At 43.7% G+C, this 17,247-nt stretch overlaps 1 protein-coding gene across 1 annotated transcript in view; it reads right to left on the reverse strand.

Moving 5' to 3' along the window:
- knl1 (kinetochore scaffold 1) overlaps positions 1-17,247 on the reverse strand; it is a 170,106-nt gene that overhangs the window by 109,626 nt on the left and 43,233 nt on the right. The window contains exons 5-7 of the mRNA XM_070878795.1: positions 16,927-16,994; positions 7,295-7,344; positions 7,013-7,055 (exon numbers count right to left, since the gene is read on the reverse strand). Coding sequence (XP_070734896.1) covers positions 7,013-7,055; positions 7,295-7,344; positions 16,927-16,994 — 161 coding nt within the window. The remainder of the gene's footprint in view (positions 1-7,012; positions 7,056-7,294; positions 7,345-16,926; positions 16,995-17,247) is intronic.

Here is a 17,247-nt window from a genome sequence, read left to right on the forward strand (position 1 = left end):
TACCATTTAGTTTATATTGCTTCTCCTTCAATTTTGCTAACAAGCCTATTTTATGTCATCATCATCATAGGCAATCCCTCGGAATCAAGGAAGACTTGCTTCCACTCTTAAAAATAAATCCTTAGGTGGCTGAACAGTCCAATATGAGAACCACAGTCCCCATCACAGGAGGGCCAAATAGTCATTGGGGGAAAGGGGTGGGGCAGGTTTACTGCACGCTCTTTCCACTACATGCACATCAAATGACTTTTGAAAGTCCATATACACATCAACCACACCAGGACTTCTCAACCCTTTTGCTTCCGAGGCCCCGCTCCCATACTATAAAAATTCCGCGGACAACAGAAAAAAAATTTCTGTATAAAAATTAGTTGTACAATTAAACATATTATTTATGATTGTTTTGTGATGGGACAGAGGGTGGCAATTTAGTTTCAATATTCTCACTAATTCCAGTGGCACAAGAGTTGATGACCAGAGGACACAGATTTAAGGTAGTTGCTGAAGAATCAGAGGCGACTTGAGAGTAGTAAAATTGAAGTCAATGGGAATCAGGTGAAAAACTCTACTGGCTGGAATCATACATAGCACAAAAGAAGATGGTTGTAATTATTGGAGGCCAATTATCGCTGCAGGAGCTCTCCAGGGCAGTGTGCAGGCCTAACCATGATCAGCTGTTTCATTAATGACCTTCCCTCCATCATAAGTATCAATACAGGTTAACAAGGCCATAAGAAAAAAAGCAAACCAAGCACGAGGATTTATTTCGAGAGAGATAAATTGAAAAGTAGAGGAGGTGTGCTAAACTTGTGTCGAACCTTGGTTGGACCACACGGAGTACTGCGTACAATTCTGGTCGTCATATTAAAAAACGAAAGGATATAGAGGCACTGGAGAGGGTGCAGAGAAGATTTACAAGAATGATACCAGAAATGTGAGGGTATTCCTATCACGAAAGGATGAACAGGTTGGGTATCTTTCCTCTTGAAAAGAGAAGGCTGAGGGGTAATCTAATAGAAGTCTTTGATAGAGTAGATGCAGAGAGAATGTTTCCACTTGTGGGGAAGAGCATTACTAGAGGCCATCAATATAACATAGCCACCAAGGAATCTTCGAAAGGCATATAAGTAGTAAACTGGTAGTAAGAGGAGGGGTGGGGCTGATTAGGGACCAAAAAGGAGACAGAGGACATCGCTGAGGTACTAAATGAGTACTTTGCATCGGTCTTTATACACCAAAGTCAAAGAGGAGGGACTAAAAGGCTGGCTGTACTTAAAATAGATAAGTCACCAGGACTGGATGGGATGCAGCCCAGGATGCTGAGGGAAGTACAGGTGGAAGTTGCAGAGGTACTGGCCACAATCTTCCAATCCTCCTTGGCTACAGGGCTGGTGCAGAGGACTGGAGAATTGCAAATGTTCCATCCTTGTTCAAAAAAGGGTGTATGGATAAATTCAGCAACTACAGGCCAGTCAGGTTAACCTCAGTGGTGGGAAGTTTTTAGAAACAATAATCTGGGGCAATATTAAGTCATTTAGACAACTGTGAATTAATTAAGGAAAGCCAGCACGGATTTGTTGCAGGCAAATCGTGTTTAACTAACTTGATTGTTACGTCATCAAAAAATTCAGAGGATTGAAATGGTGTACATGGACTTCCAGAAAGCATTTGATAAAGTGCCACATAATAGGCTTGCCAACAAAGTTGAAGTCCATGGAATAAAAGTGACAGTGGCAGCATGGATACGAAATTGGCTAAGTGACAGGAAACAGAGTAGCGGTGAACAGTTGTTTTTCTGGACTGGAGGAGGGTATCGTGGTGTTCCCCAGGGATCGGTACGAAGACCACTGCTTTTCTTGATATATATTAATGACTTGGATATACAGGGTACCATTTCAAAATTTACAGAAGTCACAAAATTTGGAAGTATAGTGAACAGTGAGAAGGATAATGATAGACCTCAAGACAGACTGACTGGTGGACTGGCCGGACACATTTTGGTAGGAAGACTGAGGAGAAAGAGTCAATATAAACTAAAGGGTACAATTTCAAAAGGGGTGCATGAAGAGAGACACCTGGGGGTATATGTGCACAAATCGTTGATAGTGGCAGGGCAGGTTGAGAACGCATATAGGATCCTGGGCTTTATAAACAGAGGCAGAGAGTAGAAAAGCAGGGAAGTTATGAAGAACCTTTATAAAACACTGGTTCAGCCTTAACTGGAGGACTGTATCCAATTCTGGTCACCCCATTCAGGAAGGATGTGAAGGCTTTAGAAAGGATGCAGAAAAGATTTATAAGAATGGTTCCAGGGATGAGGGACTTCAGTTACGTGGATAGACTGGAGACGTTGGGGTTGTTCGCCTTAGACCAGAGATTTGATTGAGGTGTTCAAAATCATGAGTAGATAAAGAGAAACTGTTCGCATTGGCAAAAGGGCCGAGATCTAGAGGACACAGATTTAAGTAGAAGATCAAATGGCAACAGGAGGAAAAGCTTTTTTTTACACTGTGAGTGGTTAGGATCTGGAATGCACTGCCTGAAAGGAGGCAGATTCAATTGTGGCTTTCAAAGGGAATTAGATAAGCACCTGAAGGAAAACAAATTGCAGGGCTATGGAGAAAGGGCAGGGGATTAGGACTAGCTGAAGTGCTCTTGCAGAGAGTCGGCACGGGCTCGACAAGGCTGAATGGCCTCCAGCTGTGCTGTAACGATTCGATGATTCTATGAAATCAAATAGGGAAATCAGAAAAAACTTCTTTACCCAGAGAGTGGCGAGAACGTGGAACACGCTACAACACGGATTGGTTGAAGCGAATAGTATAGATGTATTTAAGTGGTGGTTAGATAAGCCTATGATGGAGAAAGGAATAGATAGTTATGCTAATAGAGTTAAATGAGGAAATACAGGAGGTGGCTCGAGTGGAGCATAAACACCGGCATGGACTGGTTGGGCCGAATGGCCCGTTTCTGTGCTGTATATCCTATGCACTATAATAAGGTCAGAAGTGGGGATGTTTGCTGAAAGTTGCACAATGTTCAATTGCATTCGCAACTCCTCAGATAATAAAGCAGTCCATGCCTGCATGTAGGAAGACCTGGACAACATCCAAGATTGGGCTGATAAGTGCCAAGCAACATTCTCGCCACACAATGACCATCTCCAACAAGCAAGAGTCTAACCTCCTCCCCGTGACATTCAACGGTATTACGATCACCGAATCCCCCACCATCAACATCCTGGGAGTCACCACTGACCAGAAACTTAACTGAACCAGCCATGTAAACACAGTAACAAGAGCAGGTCAGAGACTGGGTATTCTGTGGCGAGTGTCTCACTTCCCGACTCCCCAAAGCCTTTCCACCATCGACAAGGCACAAGTCAGGAGTGTGATGGAATACTCTCCTGGATGAGTGCAGCTCTAACAACACTTAAGAAGCTCAACCACCATCCAGGACAAAGCAACCCACTTGATTGACTGGCCGCCAACCCCCCCCTCCCCACACACCACCATAAACAGTCACTGCCCCACCACCACACACACAGCTGCATTGTATACCATCTACCAGATGCAATGCAGCAGCTCGCCAAAGCGACATAAGACCATAAGAATTAGGAACAGGAGTAGGCCATCTAGCCCCTCGAGCCTGCTCCGCCATTCAATAAGATCATGGCTGATCTGGTCGTGGACTCAGCTCCACTTACCCGCCCTCTCCCCGTAACCCTTAATTCCCTTATTGCTTAAAAATCTATCTATCTTTGACTTGAAAACATTCAATGAGCTAGCCTCAACTGCTTCCTTGGGCAGAGAATTCCACAGATTCACAACCCTCTGGGAGAAGAAATTCTTTCTCAACTCGGTTTTAAATTGGCTCCTCCGTATTTTGAAGCTGTGCACCCGAGTTCTAGTCTCCCCTACCAATAGAAACAACCTCTCTGCCTCTATCTTGTTTATCCCGTTCATGATTTTAAATGTTTCTATAAGATCACCCCTTATCCTTCTGAACTCCAAGGAGTAAAGACCCAGTCTACTCAATCTATCATCATAAGGTAAGCCCCTCATTTCTGAAATCAGCCGAGTGAATTGTCTCTGTACCCCTTCCAAAGCTAGTATATCCTTCCTTAAGTAAAGTGACCAAAACTGCACGCAGTACTCCAGGTGCGGCCTTACCAATACCTGATACAGTTGCAGCAAGACCTCCCTGCTTTTGTATTCCATCCCTCTCGCAATGAAGGCCAACATTCCATTTGCCTTCCTGATTACCTGCTGCACCTGCAAACTAACCTTTTGGGATTCATGCACAAGGACCCCCAGGTCCCTCTGCACCGCAGCATGTTGTAATTTCTCCCCATTCAAATAATATTCCCTTTTACTGTTTTTTTCCCCCCCAAGGTGGATGACCTCACACTTTCCGACATTGTATTCCATCTGCCAAACCTTAGCCCATTCGCTTAACCTATCCAAATCTCCTTGCAGCCTCTCCGAGTCCTCTACACAACCCGCTTTCCCACTAATTTTAGTGTCATCTGCAAATTTTGTTGCACTACACTCTGTCCCCTCTTCCAGGTCATCTATGTATATTGTAAACAGTTGTGGTCCCAGGACTGATCCCTGTGACACACCACTAACCACTGATTTCCAACCGGAAAAGGACCCATTTATCCCGACTCTCTGTTTTCTGTTCGCCAGCCAATTCTCTATCCATGCTAATACATTTCCTCTGACTCCGCGTACCTTTATCTTCTGCAGTATCCTTTTGTGTAGCACCTTATCGAATGCCTTTTGGAAATCTAAATACACCACATCCATCGGTACACCTCTATCCACCATGCTCGTTATATCCCCAAAGAATTCCCTTTCATGAATCCATGCTGTGTCTGCTTGATTGCACTATTCCTATCTAGATGTCCCGCTATTTCTTCCTTAATGATAATTTCAAGCATTTTCCCCACTACAGATGTTAAACTAACCGGCCTATAGTTACCTGCCTTTTGCCTGCTCCCTTTTTTAAACAGAGGCGTTACATTAGCTGCTTTCCAATCCGCTGGTACCTCCCCAGAGTCCAGAGAATTTTGGTCGATTCTAACGAATGCATCTGCTATAACTTCCGCCATCTCTTTTAATACCCTGGGATACATTTCATCAGGACCAGGGGACTTATCTACCTTCAGTCCCATTAGCCTGTCCAGCACTACCCCCCTAGTGATAGTGATTGTCTCCAGGTCCTCCCTTCCCACATTCCTGTGGCCTGCAAATTTTGGCATGGTTTTTGTGTCTTCCACTGTGAAGACGGAAGCAAAATAATTGTTTAAGGTCTCAGCCATTTCCACATTTCCCATTATTAAATCCCCCTTTTCATCTTCTAAGGGACCAACATTTACTTTAGTCACTCTTTTCCGTTTTATATATCTGTAAAAGCTTTTACTATCTGTTTTTATGTTTTGCGCAAGTTTACCTTCGTAATCTATCTTCCCTTTCTTTATTGCTTTTTTAGTCATTCTTTGCTGTTGCTTAAAATCTTCCCAATCCTCTAGTTTCCCACTAACCTTGGCCACCTTATACGCATTGGTCTTTGATTTGATACTTTCCTTTATTTCCTTGGTTATCCAAGGCTGGTTATCCCTTCTCTTGCCGCCCTTCTTTTTCACTGGAATATATTTTTGTTGCGCACTATGAAAGAGCTCCTTAAAAGTCCTCCACTGTTCCTCAATTGTGCTACCGTTTAGTCCTTGTTTCCAGTCTACTTTAGCCAACTCTGCCCTCATCCCACTGTAGTCCCCTTTGTTTAAGCATAGTACGTTCGTTTCTGACACAACTTCCTCATCCTCAATCTGTATTACAAATTAAACCATATTGTGATCACTCATTCCGAGAGGATCTTTTACTCGGAGATCGTTTATTTTTCCTGTCTCATTACACAGGACCAGATCTAAGATGGCTTGCTCCCTTGTAGGTTCTGTTACATACTGTTCTAAGAAACAATCCCGTATGCATTCTATGAATTCCTTCTCCAGGCTACCCCGTGCGATTTGATTTGACCAATCGATATGCAGGTTAAAATCCCCAATGACTACTGCCGTTCCTTTTTCACATGCCTCCATTATTCCCTTTGATTATTGCCCGCCCCACCGTGAAGTTATTATTTGGGGGCCTATAAACTACGCCGACCAGTGACTTTTTCCCCTTACTATCTCTAATCTCCACCCACAATGATTCAACATTTTGTTCATTGGAGCCAATATCATCCCTCACAACTGCCCTGATATCATCTTTTATTAACAGAGCTACCCCACCTCCTTTCCCTTCTTGCCTATCTTTCTGAATCGTCAGATACCCCTGTATGTTTAATTCCCAGTCTTGGCCACCTTGCAACCATGTTTCTGTAATGGCCACCAAATCATACCCATTTGTAATGATTTGTGCCGTCAGCTCATTTACTTTATTTCGAATGCTGCGTGCATTTAGGTCGAGTGTTTTCATCCTAGTTTTTAAACCATGATTTTTAGTTTTGACCCCTCCTGCAGCCCTTTTATATTCAGTGGCCCTTTTTGTTTCTTGCCTTTGATTTCTCTGCCCTCCAGTTTTACTCATCTCTTTTCTGTCTTTTGTTTTTGTCTCCTTTTTGTTTCCCTCTGTCTCACTGTATTGGTTTCCATCCCCCTGCCATATTAGTTTAACTCCTCACCAACAGCATCTCCCAAATCCACGTCCTCTACAACTTAGAAGGAAAAGGGCAGCGGCACATGGGAACACTACCACCTCCAAGTCACACACCACCCTGACTTGAAAATATAATCGCCACTCCTTCATAGTCGCTGGGTCAAACTCTTGGGAATCCCTACCTAACAGCACTGTGGCTACATCATACAGACTGCAGTGGTTCTCGAAGGCGGCTCACTACCACTTTCTCAAAGGCAATTAGGGATGGGCAATAAGCGTTGGCCTTTCCAGCGACGTCCACATCCCATGAATTATTTTTTTTAAATGGAAGATAAAAAATAGCACTTTACCTTTCCAACTCTTCTTGCTGGTTCTCCTTTTGGTTGTCTTCCCCTAAAAATTAAAATATTTCAATAATTACAAATCAAAAGCAACAATGGCCACGAGCTTTTTGTAAATTACCTCAATTTCAAATATTTAACAAAAAATATTGCTTAAGTTTTCATGCAGAGTGGAAGATCCTTGATCCTAGTCATTTCTTAAACTCTCTTACAAAAGAAAAGTCAACTAACTCACGTACTTGAATTATGAATCTCCATGTTATAATTGCATGTCAATACAGATGTATTTACCATTTTCCACATCTGCTTGCATTATCATCATTGCATCAGTCACAAACTCCCTGAAGAGAAAAAATAAAGTGAGATTCAAAACACAAGGTTGCAGCCTTTGCACTTCAGTCAGCTGCTGATCTAATTGTACAAACCAAACTTTGCATTCAATATAATATCTGTCCCTTCTAGCCTTCGAAAGTGTTTCTTTCCCTGCATGCAAACATCTTCACTAATTATAAGTAATCAAGTTTCATTACAAATGGATTATATAAATGGAAGATTTAATGAGCATGAATGACTCCAGGCCAGCTAGACCTTCAGGTCATTTTGAAAACCTACCACTTTCTATCCTGGCAAAAACAACAAGGAGCCTACTAACACCTGAAAAAGTGTAGGCCTTTTGGTCTCTAGGAGAAACCTAGCAAACATGGATAGCCATGAGACCCAAACACCAGGGATTCCACATACAGGAGATTCACATCAAATGGAAAACAGAATTAGGTGGAATTACCAAAGTCTAAAACTATCAGACACCGTGTGATTCTTCAACCAGAAAGCTAGGCTATATCAAATATTTGTGCATGTGGTTACATAGTAATAGTGCAAGATAAAAGTAAAGCTAATTATATGGACACACTGGCTTTAGTTAAAATTTGATCTTCAAGCACATACTAAATGCAGAATTAGACTACGTTCTTTGAATCCATGGGGATGCTCAGTAGCCCAGACTTACTAATATGCAATCAACGTCAAAACGAATAACCCCAGAACATTATCCCTGGTTAACTGTCAGCCTTAGCTCAGTAGTCGTACTCTCGCCTCAGCGTCAGAAGGTTATGGGTTCAAGTTCCGCTCCAGAGACATGAACACATAATTTAGGTGAACAATCCCATCATAGGCAGTCCCTTGAAATCTAGGAAGACTTGCTTCCATTCAAAGTGAGTTCTCAGGTGGCTGTACAGTCCAATGCGAGAATTGCAGTCTGTCACAAGTGGGACAGACAGTGGTTGAAGGAAAAGGTGGGTGGGGAGCCTGGTTTGCCATACGGTCCTGCCGCTGTCTGCACTTGATTTCTGCATGCTCTCGGTGACGAGACTCAAGGTGCTCAATGCCCTCCCGGATGCTCTTCCTCCACTTTGGGCGGTCTTGGGCCAGACATTCCCAGGTGCTTTGTGGGTGTTTTTGAAGCGTTTCCTCTGCCTACCTGGGGTTAGCGTGCCGTGTAAGAGTTCAGAGTAGAGCACTTACTTAGGACGTCTCGTGTCAGGCATGTGGACGATGTGGCCCGCCCAACGGAGCTGGTTGTGTGGTCAGTGCTTCGATGCTGGGGATGTTGGCCCAATCCTCCCAGTGCATTTGGAGGATCTTGCAGAGGCAGCGCTGGTGGTACTTCTCTAGTGCTTTGAGGTGTCTGCTGTATATAGTCCACGTCTCTGAATCATATAGGAGGGCAGGTATCACTACTGCCCTGTATAGACGAAAAGCTTGGTGCCAGATTGGAGGTCCTGGTCTTCAAACACTCTCTTCCTCAGGCGACTGAAGGCTGTGCTGGCACACTGAAGGCGGTGTTGGACCTCGTCATTGATGTCTGCCCTTGCTGATACTAGACTCCCGAGGTATTGAAAATGGTCCACGTTGTCCAAGGATGAGCCATGGATTTTGATGACCGGGGAGCAGTGCTGTGTGGCGGGGTCAGGTTGGTGGAGGACCTTTGTCTTACAGATGTTTAGTGTAAGGCCTGTGCTTTCGTACGCCTCGGTGAAGGTGTTGATAGTGGCTTGGAGTTTGGCTTCCGAGTGTGCGCAGACATGTCGTCCACGTACTGTAGTTCGATGACAGAGTGTGTGATGGCCTTGGATCTAGCTTGGCAGCGATGTAGGTTCAACAGGTTCCCATTGGTTCTACAGTTTAGTTCCACTCCAGTGGGAAGCTTGTTGATAGCGAGATGGAGCATTGCAGCAAGGAAGATCGAGAAGAGCGTTGGTGCGATGACACAGCCCTCCCTGCTTGACCCTGGTCTGGATGTGGATTGAGTTTGTGATGGATCTGTTGGTCAGGATCACGGCTTGCATGTTGTCATGGAGCAGGCAGAGGATGGTGACAAACTTTTGGGGGCAGCTGAAATGAAGGAGGTCACTCCACAGTCCCTCACGGTGGACAGTGTCAAGGGGCTTTGAAAGGTCAAAGGCGGCTATGTACACTAGTTAGTGCTCTTGCGGATTCCATCCACTAAGGGATACAACTGCATGTGTGACTCTGGGAGGAGCTCTTTAGCCACAGGGAGAAGACGGTTGAGGAGGATTCTTGCGATGACTTTCCCCAATGGCCGACAGCGGGGAGATTCCTCTGTCGCAGTCAGTTGCCGCAGTCGGACTGGTGTCCTTTTTTGAAGATGGTCACGATTACAGCATCTCTGCGATCTCCTGGCATGCTCTCCTCCTTCCAGATAAGAGAGATGAGGTCATGCATTCGTGCCAATAATGCTTCTCCGCCATACTTTAGTGCCTCAGCTGGGATTCCATCTGCTGCTGATGCCTTGTTATACTTGAGCTGACGGTAATCCAGTGCAGTACTGAGGGAGTATCGTCTTTCAGATGAGGTGTTAAACCTGCCCTCCTGGATAGATGTAAAATATCCCACGGCACTATTCAAAGAGGAGCAGGGAGTTCTCCCGGTGTCCTGGCAACATTTAATTCTCAACCACTACCCTCTAAAATAGATTATCTGACCTGTCTCAACTCTACAGAGCATTCCTAAAATTATACATCCATTCCCCCAATTGTTTCTGACTGCGTTCTCCTGATGCTGCCAGCTAAATTATAGGCACCATCAATTCTTCATATTTCTTTGTGCCTTTTGCATTCCCAAGGGAGCCATTTACCATAATCATAAAGAGATCCATGGCACTTGGAAATATAATAAATAGGTTAACTCCAGACAGACTTTCTGGATATTATATCATCTAACCTTTTGTCAATTATCTACTTTTTTCTGCTCAGCTTCAAGTTCTCCAATAAAATATTTGACTGTTTCTAGTTACAAGGCTTGACAGAGTTGAAGGCTTAAAAATCTTGTATTTCATACTTGATTTGTGACCATCCTCTGCGCCGTCAAGTTGTGTTAGAATCTTTAACTCAGCATTATACATTAGCTGTTAATATGAGAATCTTTCAAATAGAAGTGGCGGTCATTAAATCCTGGGATGGACTGGAAGGATATGAAAGAGAAACGTCCTATGGTTGGAAAAGGCAGAGATAATGAAACATTTTTGGGGTGAACTGGAAAACTACCACACATTATAGAGTGTCAATGTTGTGTGTTCTGAACTTGTTCAATTTAAACTTTATCTGATACAGGTGAATGTAGCAGTAGTCTGAAAACAACTTTTGACACTGGTAAAATTGAGTTGGTCGAGGCAAGTCCTTTGAACAGAAAGGAAATACAGAAACATTGGGATCAATTTTAATTCGCTGAGGGGAACACAGCAAAGCAAGTGCCATGGGCGTCCAGGAGGCACCAGGTAGCCGTGGCAGATTTAATGGCATTCCTTTGCCAACTTTACGACCAAAAGACTCAGAATCAGTTGCCCGTCTGTTAAAAATCGGACAGCAGGAGACTGCCATCAGGAGAAGTGTTCAGAGAGGGGAATTCCGTTGTAGGGGAGGCTAAAGGTTTCCTGGTGGGGCCTAGCGGAGCAATCCTGCTCCTCCTACCCCACAAGGCAACCCAAGAGTGCCTTTTACGACTACCGGACGTTTCAAAGCGCTTTAAGAACATAAGAAATAGGAGCAGGAGTAGGCCATTTGGCCCGTGAGCCTGCTCCGCCATTTAATAGGATCATGGCTGATCTGATCGTGGATTCAGCTCCACTTCCCTGCCCGCTCCCCATAACCCTTTATTCCCTTATCGCTTAAAAATCTGTCCACCTCCGCCTTAAATATATTCAATGACCCAGTCCCCACAGCTCTCTGGTCGATAATTTCACAGATTTACAACCCTCAGAAGAAATTCCTCCTCATCTCAGTTCTAAATGGGTGGCCCCTTATTCTGAGACAATGTCCCCTAGTTCTAGTTTCCCCTATGAGCAGAAATATTCTCACAGCATCCACCTTGTCAAGCCCCCTCATTATCTTATATGTTTCGATAAGATCATTCTTCTGAACTCCAATCAGTATAGGCCCAACCTACTACACACATCTTCATAAGCCAATCCCCTCATCTCCAGAACCAACCTAGTGAACCTGCAGTGAACTACCTCCAATGCAAGTATATCCTTTAAGTACGGAGAACAAAACTGTATGCAGTACTCTAGGTGTGGCCTCACCAATACCCTGTATAGTTGTAGCAGGACTTCTCTGCTTTTGTACCCCTTGCAATAGAAACATAAAAACATAGAAAATAGGTGCAGGAGTAGGCCATTCGGCCCTTCTAGCCTGCACCGCCATTCAATGAGTTCATGGCTGAACATTCAACTTCAGTACCCCATTCCTGCTTTCTCGCCATACCCCTTGATCCCCCTAGCAGTAAGGACCTTATCTAACTCTTTTTTGAATATATTTAGTGAATTGGCCTCAACAACTTTCTGTGGTAGAGAATTCCACAGGTTCACCACTCTCTGGGTGAAGAAGTTCCTCCGCATCTCGGTCCTAAATGGCTTACCCCTTATCCTTAGACTGTGACCTCTGGTTCTGGACTTCCCCAACATTGGGAACATTCTTCCTTCATCTAACCTGTCTAACCCCGTCAGAATTTTAAATGTTTCTATGAGGTCCCCTCTCATTCTTCTGAACTCCAGTGAATACAAGCCCAGTTGATCCAGTCTTTCTTGATAGGTCAGTCCCGCCATCCCGGGAATCAGTCTGGTGAACCTTCGCTGCACTCCCTCAATAGCAAGAATGTCCTTCCTCAGGTTAGGAGACCAAAACTGTACACAATACTCCAGGTGTGACCTCACCAATGCCCTGTACAACTGCAGCAACACCTCCCTGCCCCTGTACTCAAATCCCCTTGCTATGAAGGCCAACATGCCATTTGCTTTCTTAACCGCCTGCTGCACCTGCATGCCAACCTTCAATGACTGATGTACCATGACACCCAGGTCTCTTTGCACCTCCCCTTTTCCTAATCTGTCACCATTCAGATAATAGTCTGTCTCTCTGTTTTTACCACCAAAGTGGATAACCTCACATTTATCCACATTATACTTCATCTGCCATGCATTTGCCCACTCACCTAACCTATCCAAGTCGCTCTGCAGCCTCACAGCTCACACTGCCACCCAACTTAGTGTCATCTGCAAATTTGGAGATACTACATTTAATCCCCTCATCTAAATCATTAATGTACAATGTAAACAGCTGGGGCCCCAGCACAGAACCTTGCGGTACCCCACTAGTCACTGCCTGCCATTCGGAAAAGTACCCATTTACTCCTACTCTTTGCTTCCTGTCTGACAACCAGTTCTCAATCCATGTAAGTACACTATCCCCAATCCCATGTGCTCTAACTTTGCACATCAATCTCTTGTGTGGGACCTTGTCGAACGCCTTCTGAAAGTCCAAATATATCACATCAACTGGTTCTCCCTTGTCCACTCTACTGGAAACATACTCAAAAAATTCCAGAAGATTTGTCAAGCATGATTTCTCTTTCACAAATCCATGCTGACTTGGACCTATCATGTCACCTCTTTCCAAATGCACTGCTATGACATCCTTAATAATTGATTCCATCATTTTACCCACTACCGATGTCAGGCTGACCGGTCTATAATTCCCTGTTTTCTCTCTCCCTCCTTTTTTAAAAAGTGGGGTTACATTGGCTACCCTCCACTCTATAGGAACTGATCCAGAGTCAATGGAATGTTGGAAAATGACTGTCAACGCATCCACTATTTCCAAGGCCACCTCCTTAAGTACTCTGGGATGTAGTCCATCAGGCCCTGGAGATTTATCAGCCTTCAATCCCATCAATTTCCCCAACACAATTTCCCGGCTAATAAGGATTTCCCTCAGTTCCTCCTCCTTACTAGACCCCCGACCCCTTTTATAACCGGAAGGTTGTTCGTGTCCTCCTTCGTGAATACCGAACCAAAGTACTTGTTCAATTGGTCTGCCATTTCTTTGTTCCCCGTTATGACTTCCCCTGATTCTGACTGCAGGGGACCTACGTTTGTCTTTACTAACCTTTTTCTCTTTACATATCTATGGAAACTTTTGCAATCCGTCTTAATGTTCCCTGCAGGCTTCTTCTCATACTCCATTTTCCCTGCCCTAATCAAACCCTTTGTCCTCCTCTGCTGAGTTCTAAATTTCTCCCAATCCCCAGGTTCACTGCTATTTCTGGCCAATTTGTATGCCACTTCCTTGGCTTTAATACTATCCCTGATTTCCCTTGATAGCCACGGTTGAGCCACCTTCCCTTTTTTATTTTTATGCCAGACAGGAATGTACAATTGTTGTAGTTCATCCATGCGGTCTCTAAATGTCTGCCATTGCCCATCCACAGTCAACCCCTTAAGTATCATTCGCCAATCCATCCCAGCCAATTCACGCCTCATACCTTCATTCCATTTGTCTTCCTGATTACTTGCTATACCTGCAAACTAACTATTTGTATTTCATGCACAAGGACACCTAGGTCCCTCTGTACTGCAGCACTTTGCAACTTTTCTCCATTTAAAAAATAATTTGCTTTTTTATTATTTCTGCCAACATGGATAACCTCATATTTTCCCACATTATATTCCATCTGCCAATTTTTTGCCCACTCACTTAGCCTGTCTATATCCCTTTGCAGATTTGGTGTATCCTCCTCACAATTTGCTTTCCCACCCATCTTTGTATCAGCAAACTTGGCTACATTACACTCGGTCCCTTCATCCAAATGATTAATGTAGATTGTAAATAGTCGAGGCCCCAGCACCGATCCCTGCTGCACACCACTAGTTACTGTTTGCCAACCGGAAAATGACCCATTTATCCCGACACTGTTTTTTGTTAGTTAGCCAATCTTCTATCCATGTTAATATATTACCCCCAACCCTGTGAACTTTTATCTTGTGCAGTAAGCTTTTATATGGCACCTTATCGAATGCCTTCTGGAAATCCAAATGCACCGCATCCACTGGTTCCCCTTTATCCACTCTCTTCGTTACATCCTCAAATAATTCCAGCAAATTTGTCAAATGAAGTACAATTTATTTTTACAATTTGGATGGGTCAAGGAGTTTTAGGGATGTCTTCTACCACACAATTTTCTCACCTGCCTACCCTGAAGAGGCTAACTGTTGCTGGGCTATAGCACTGCAGTACCTGGTCCAAGTCCATTCTTCACATACGAGCTTAGGAAAGTCAGCAAATGCTATTCAACAATCAAGTGCATCTCAACTGAGCTCAACCCTATTCTTACCTGACATAAACACGTTGGTAGTTTTCAGGAAATTGCACCAAAAATGTGCATAGATTAGGTTCGGTTTCAAGTTTCTGCTAAGGTATATTTGCATAATCAGAAACGTGAAATTTTCCATGAACCAGCGCAATCGAGCAGCATTATAGAAGGCAACAGTTTATTTTTTTCTTTCCATTAAAAGTATTCCTTGATGTATTGAAGAGGTGGTAACCTGGTGCAGTTTTATTAATGCAATTGAAAATGGGTTTATCACCAAAAATAAGCATTATTAATAAGGGTGTCCAGTTCTGCATTTTTGAGTATCCTGATTTTAAAAAAATGAAGCATTTCAAATTAAATATTTTTTGATATGAAAAAACATGTCTACCAGTGCCGACATGCCTAAGAAATTGAGTGCAATTTGAATAGCCTTTCAATGTAGGCAGAATCTCGCAAATCAGACCTGGGGGCATGGCCAGTGTAGTGGTCGGGGCCTAATTCGGGCGGATTGAATCTTGAACCACCGTAAAAGAGCTGGAATCAGTTGCCTGGGGTTAAAAATCAGACGTCAGGAAACCGCCACCAGGAACCATAGCAATGTAATTGACTCTTAAATGCCCTCTGAAATGGCCTGGCAAGACACTCAGTTGTATTAAAGGCGGCGGCTCACCACCATCTTCTCAAGGACAATTAGGGATGGGCAATAAATGCTGGCCTTGCCGGCAACGTCCATATCCCGTGAACTAATTTTTTTTTAAAAAGATCTTTGAAAACACAAGCACAAGTGGTTTCTGTTTTTATTAACTTATTTAAGTTTAACATCTTACCCGCTTTTCCAATAATAGCAAAAAGAACAGTAATAATTCCGACAACATTTCTTTCCCCTCTCCACTTCCACCTAACCATTGCCAGGTGGTCTCAATAGACACAGCTTTAGGACTCAATTTGTCAAAACCCAAGTGGATCACAGAGAAGCACATTACTACACTCTGCTCCAGTTAAGTGGAATTCTACAACAACAACAACAACTTGTATTTATATAGTGCCTTTAACGTAGTAAAATGTCCCAAGGTGCTTCACAGGAGTATTACAAGACAAAAAAATTTGACATCGAGTCACATTAGGGTAGATGACCAAAAGCTTGGTCAAAGAGGTAGGTTTTAAGGAGTGTCTTAAAAGGAGGAAAGAGGTAGAGAGGTGGAGAAATTTAGGCAGGGAATTCCAGAGTTTAGGACTTAGGCAACAGAAGGCATGGCCACCAGTGGCTGAGCGATTATAATCAGGGATGCTCAAGAGGGAAGAATTAGAGGAATGGAGGAGATTACAGAGATAGGAAGGGGCGAGGCCATGGAGGGATTTGAAAACAAGGATGAGAATTTTGAAATCGAGGCATTACTTAACCAAGAGCCAATGTAGGTCAGCGAGGACAGGGGTGATGAGTGAACAGGACTTGGTGCGAGTTAGGACACGGGCAGTTGAGTTTTGGATCACCTCTAGTTTATGTAGGGTAGAATGTGGGAGGCCACCCAGGAGTGCATTGGAATAGTCAAGTCTGGAGGTAACAAAGGCATAGGTGAGGATTGCTAGATGAGCTGAGGCAAGGGCACAGATGGACGATGTTATGGAGGTGGAAATAGGCGGTCTTAGTTATGTTGCGGATGTGTGATCGAAGCTCATTTCAGGGTCAAATATGACACAAAGGTTGCGAACAGTGTGGTTTAGCCTCAGACAAATGTTAGGGAGAGGTATGGAATCACTAGCTAGTGAACAGTTTGTGGTAGGGACCAAAAACAATGGCTTCGGTCTTCCCAATATTTAATTGGAGAAAATCTCTTCTCATCCAGAGCCGGATGTCAGACAAGCAGGCCATGGAGAGGTCGAGAGAAGTGGTGGCGAGGTAGAGTTGGGTATCGACAGCGTACATGTGGAAACTGACTGTGTCATGATGATGTCGCCAAGAGGCAACATGTAGAAGAGAAATAGAAGGGGGCCAAGGATAGATTCTTGGGGGACACCAGAGGAAACGATGCGGGAAGAGAAGCCATTGCATGTGATTCTCTGGCTACAATTAGATCGATAAGAATGGAACCAGGTCCCACCCAGTTGGACGACGGTAGAGAGGCGTCGGAGAAGAATAGAATAGTCAACTGTGTCAAAGACTGCAGACAAGTCAAGAAGGACAAGGAGTGATAAACTGTCAGTCACAAAGAATGCCATGTGACTTTGATTCTAATACATGAAGCTATACTTCCTTCACTTACTTGACTTCTTTTGTCTCTGCAAAGCTGACTCGTCGAGAGCTTCTGCGAACTTTCCCCACCGGCTCCATCTCCAAGCAGAAGAAACAGAAAAATGATCAGAATCCATGGTTTACAACACCTCTATAGTTTGTGTTTTGATTATTAGCATGTTACCATATCTGAAGCACTGAAACCAATTCTCCCCATTCTTATTTTCAAAATAAAATATCTCTAAAATAAAATACTGCATCAGCAAATATATCCAATCATTTTTTTCAACTGTCATTATGCCTCTCTCCCAACAATAAATTAAATCAGGTTTACATTTGTATTTCAGCACCT

Source organism: Pristiophorus japonicus, chromosome 4 (genome assembly GCF_044704955.1).
Source record: "Pristiophorus japonicus isolate sPriJap1 chromosome 4, sPriJap1.hap1, whole genome shotgun sequence".
NCBI classification, from domain to species: domain Eukaryota; kingdom Metazoa; phylum Chordata; class Chondrichthyes; family Pristiophoridae; genus Pristiophorus; species Pristiophorus japonicus.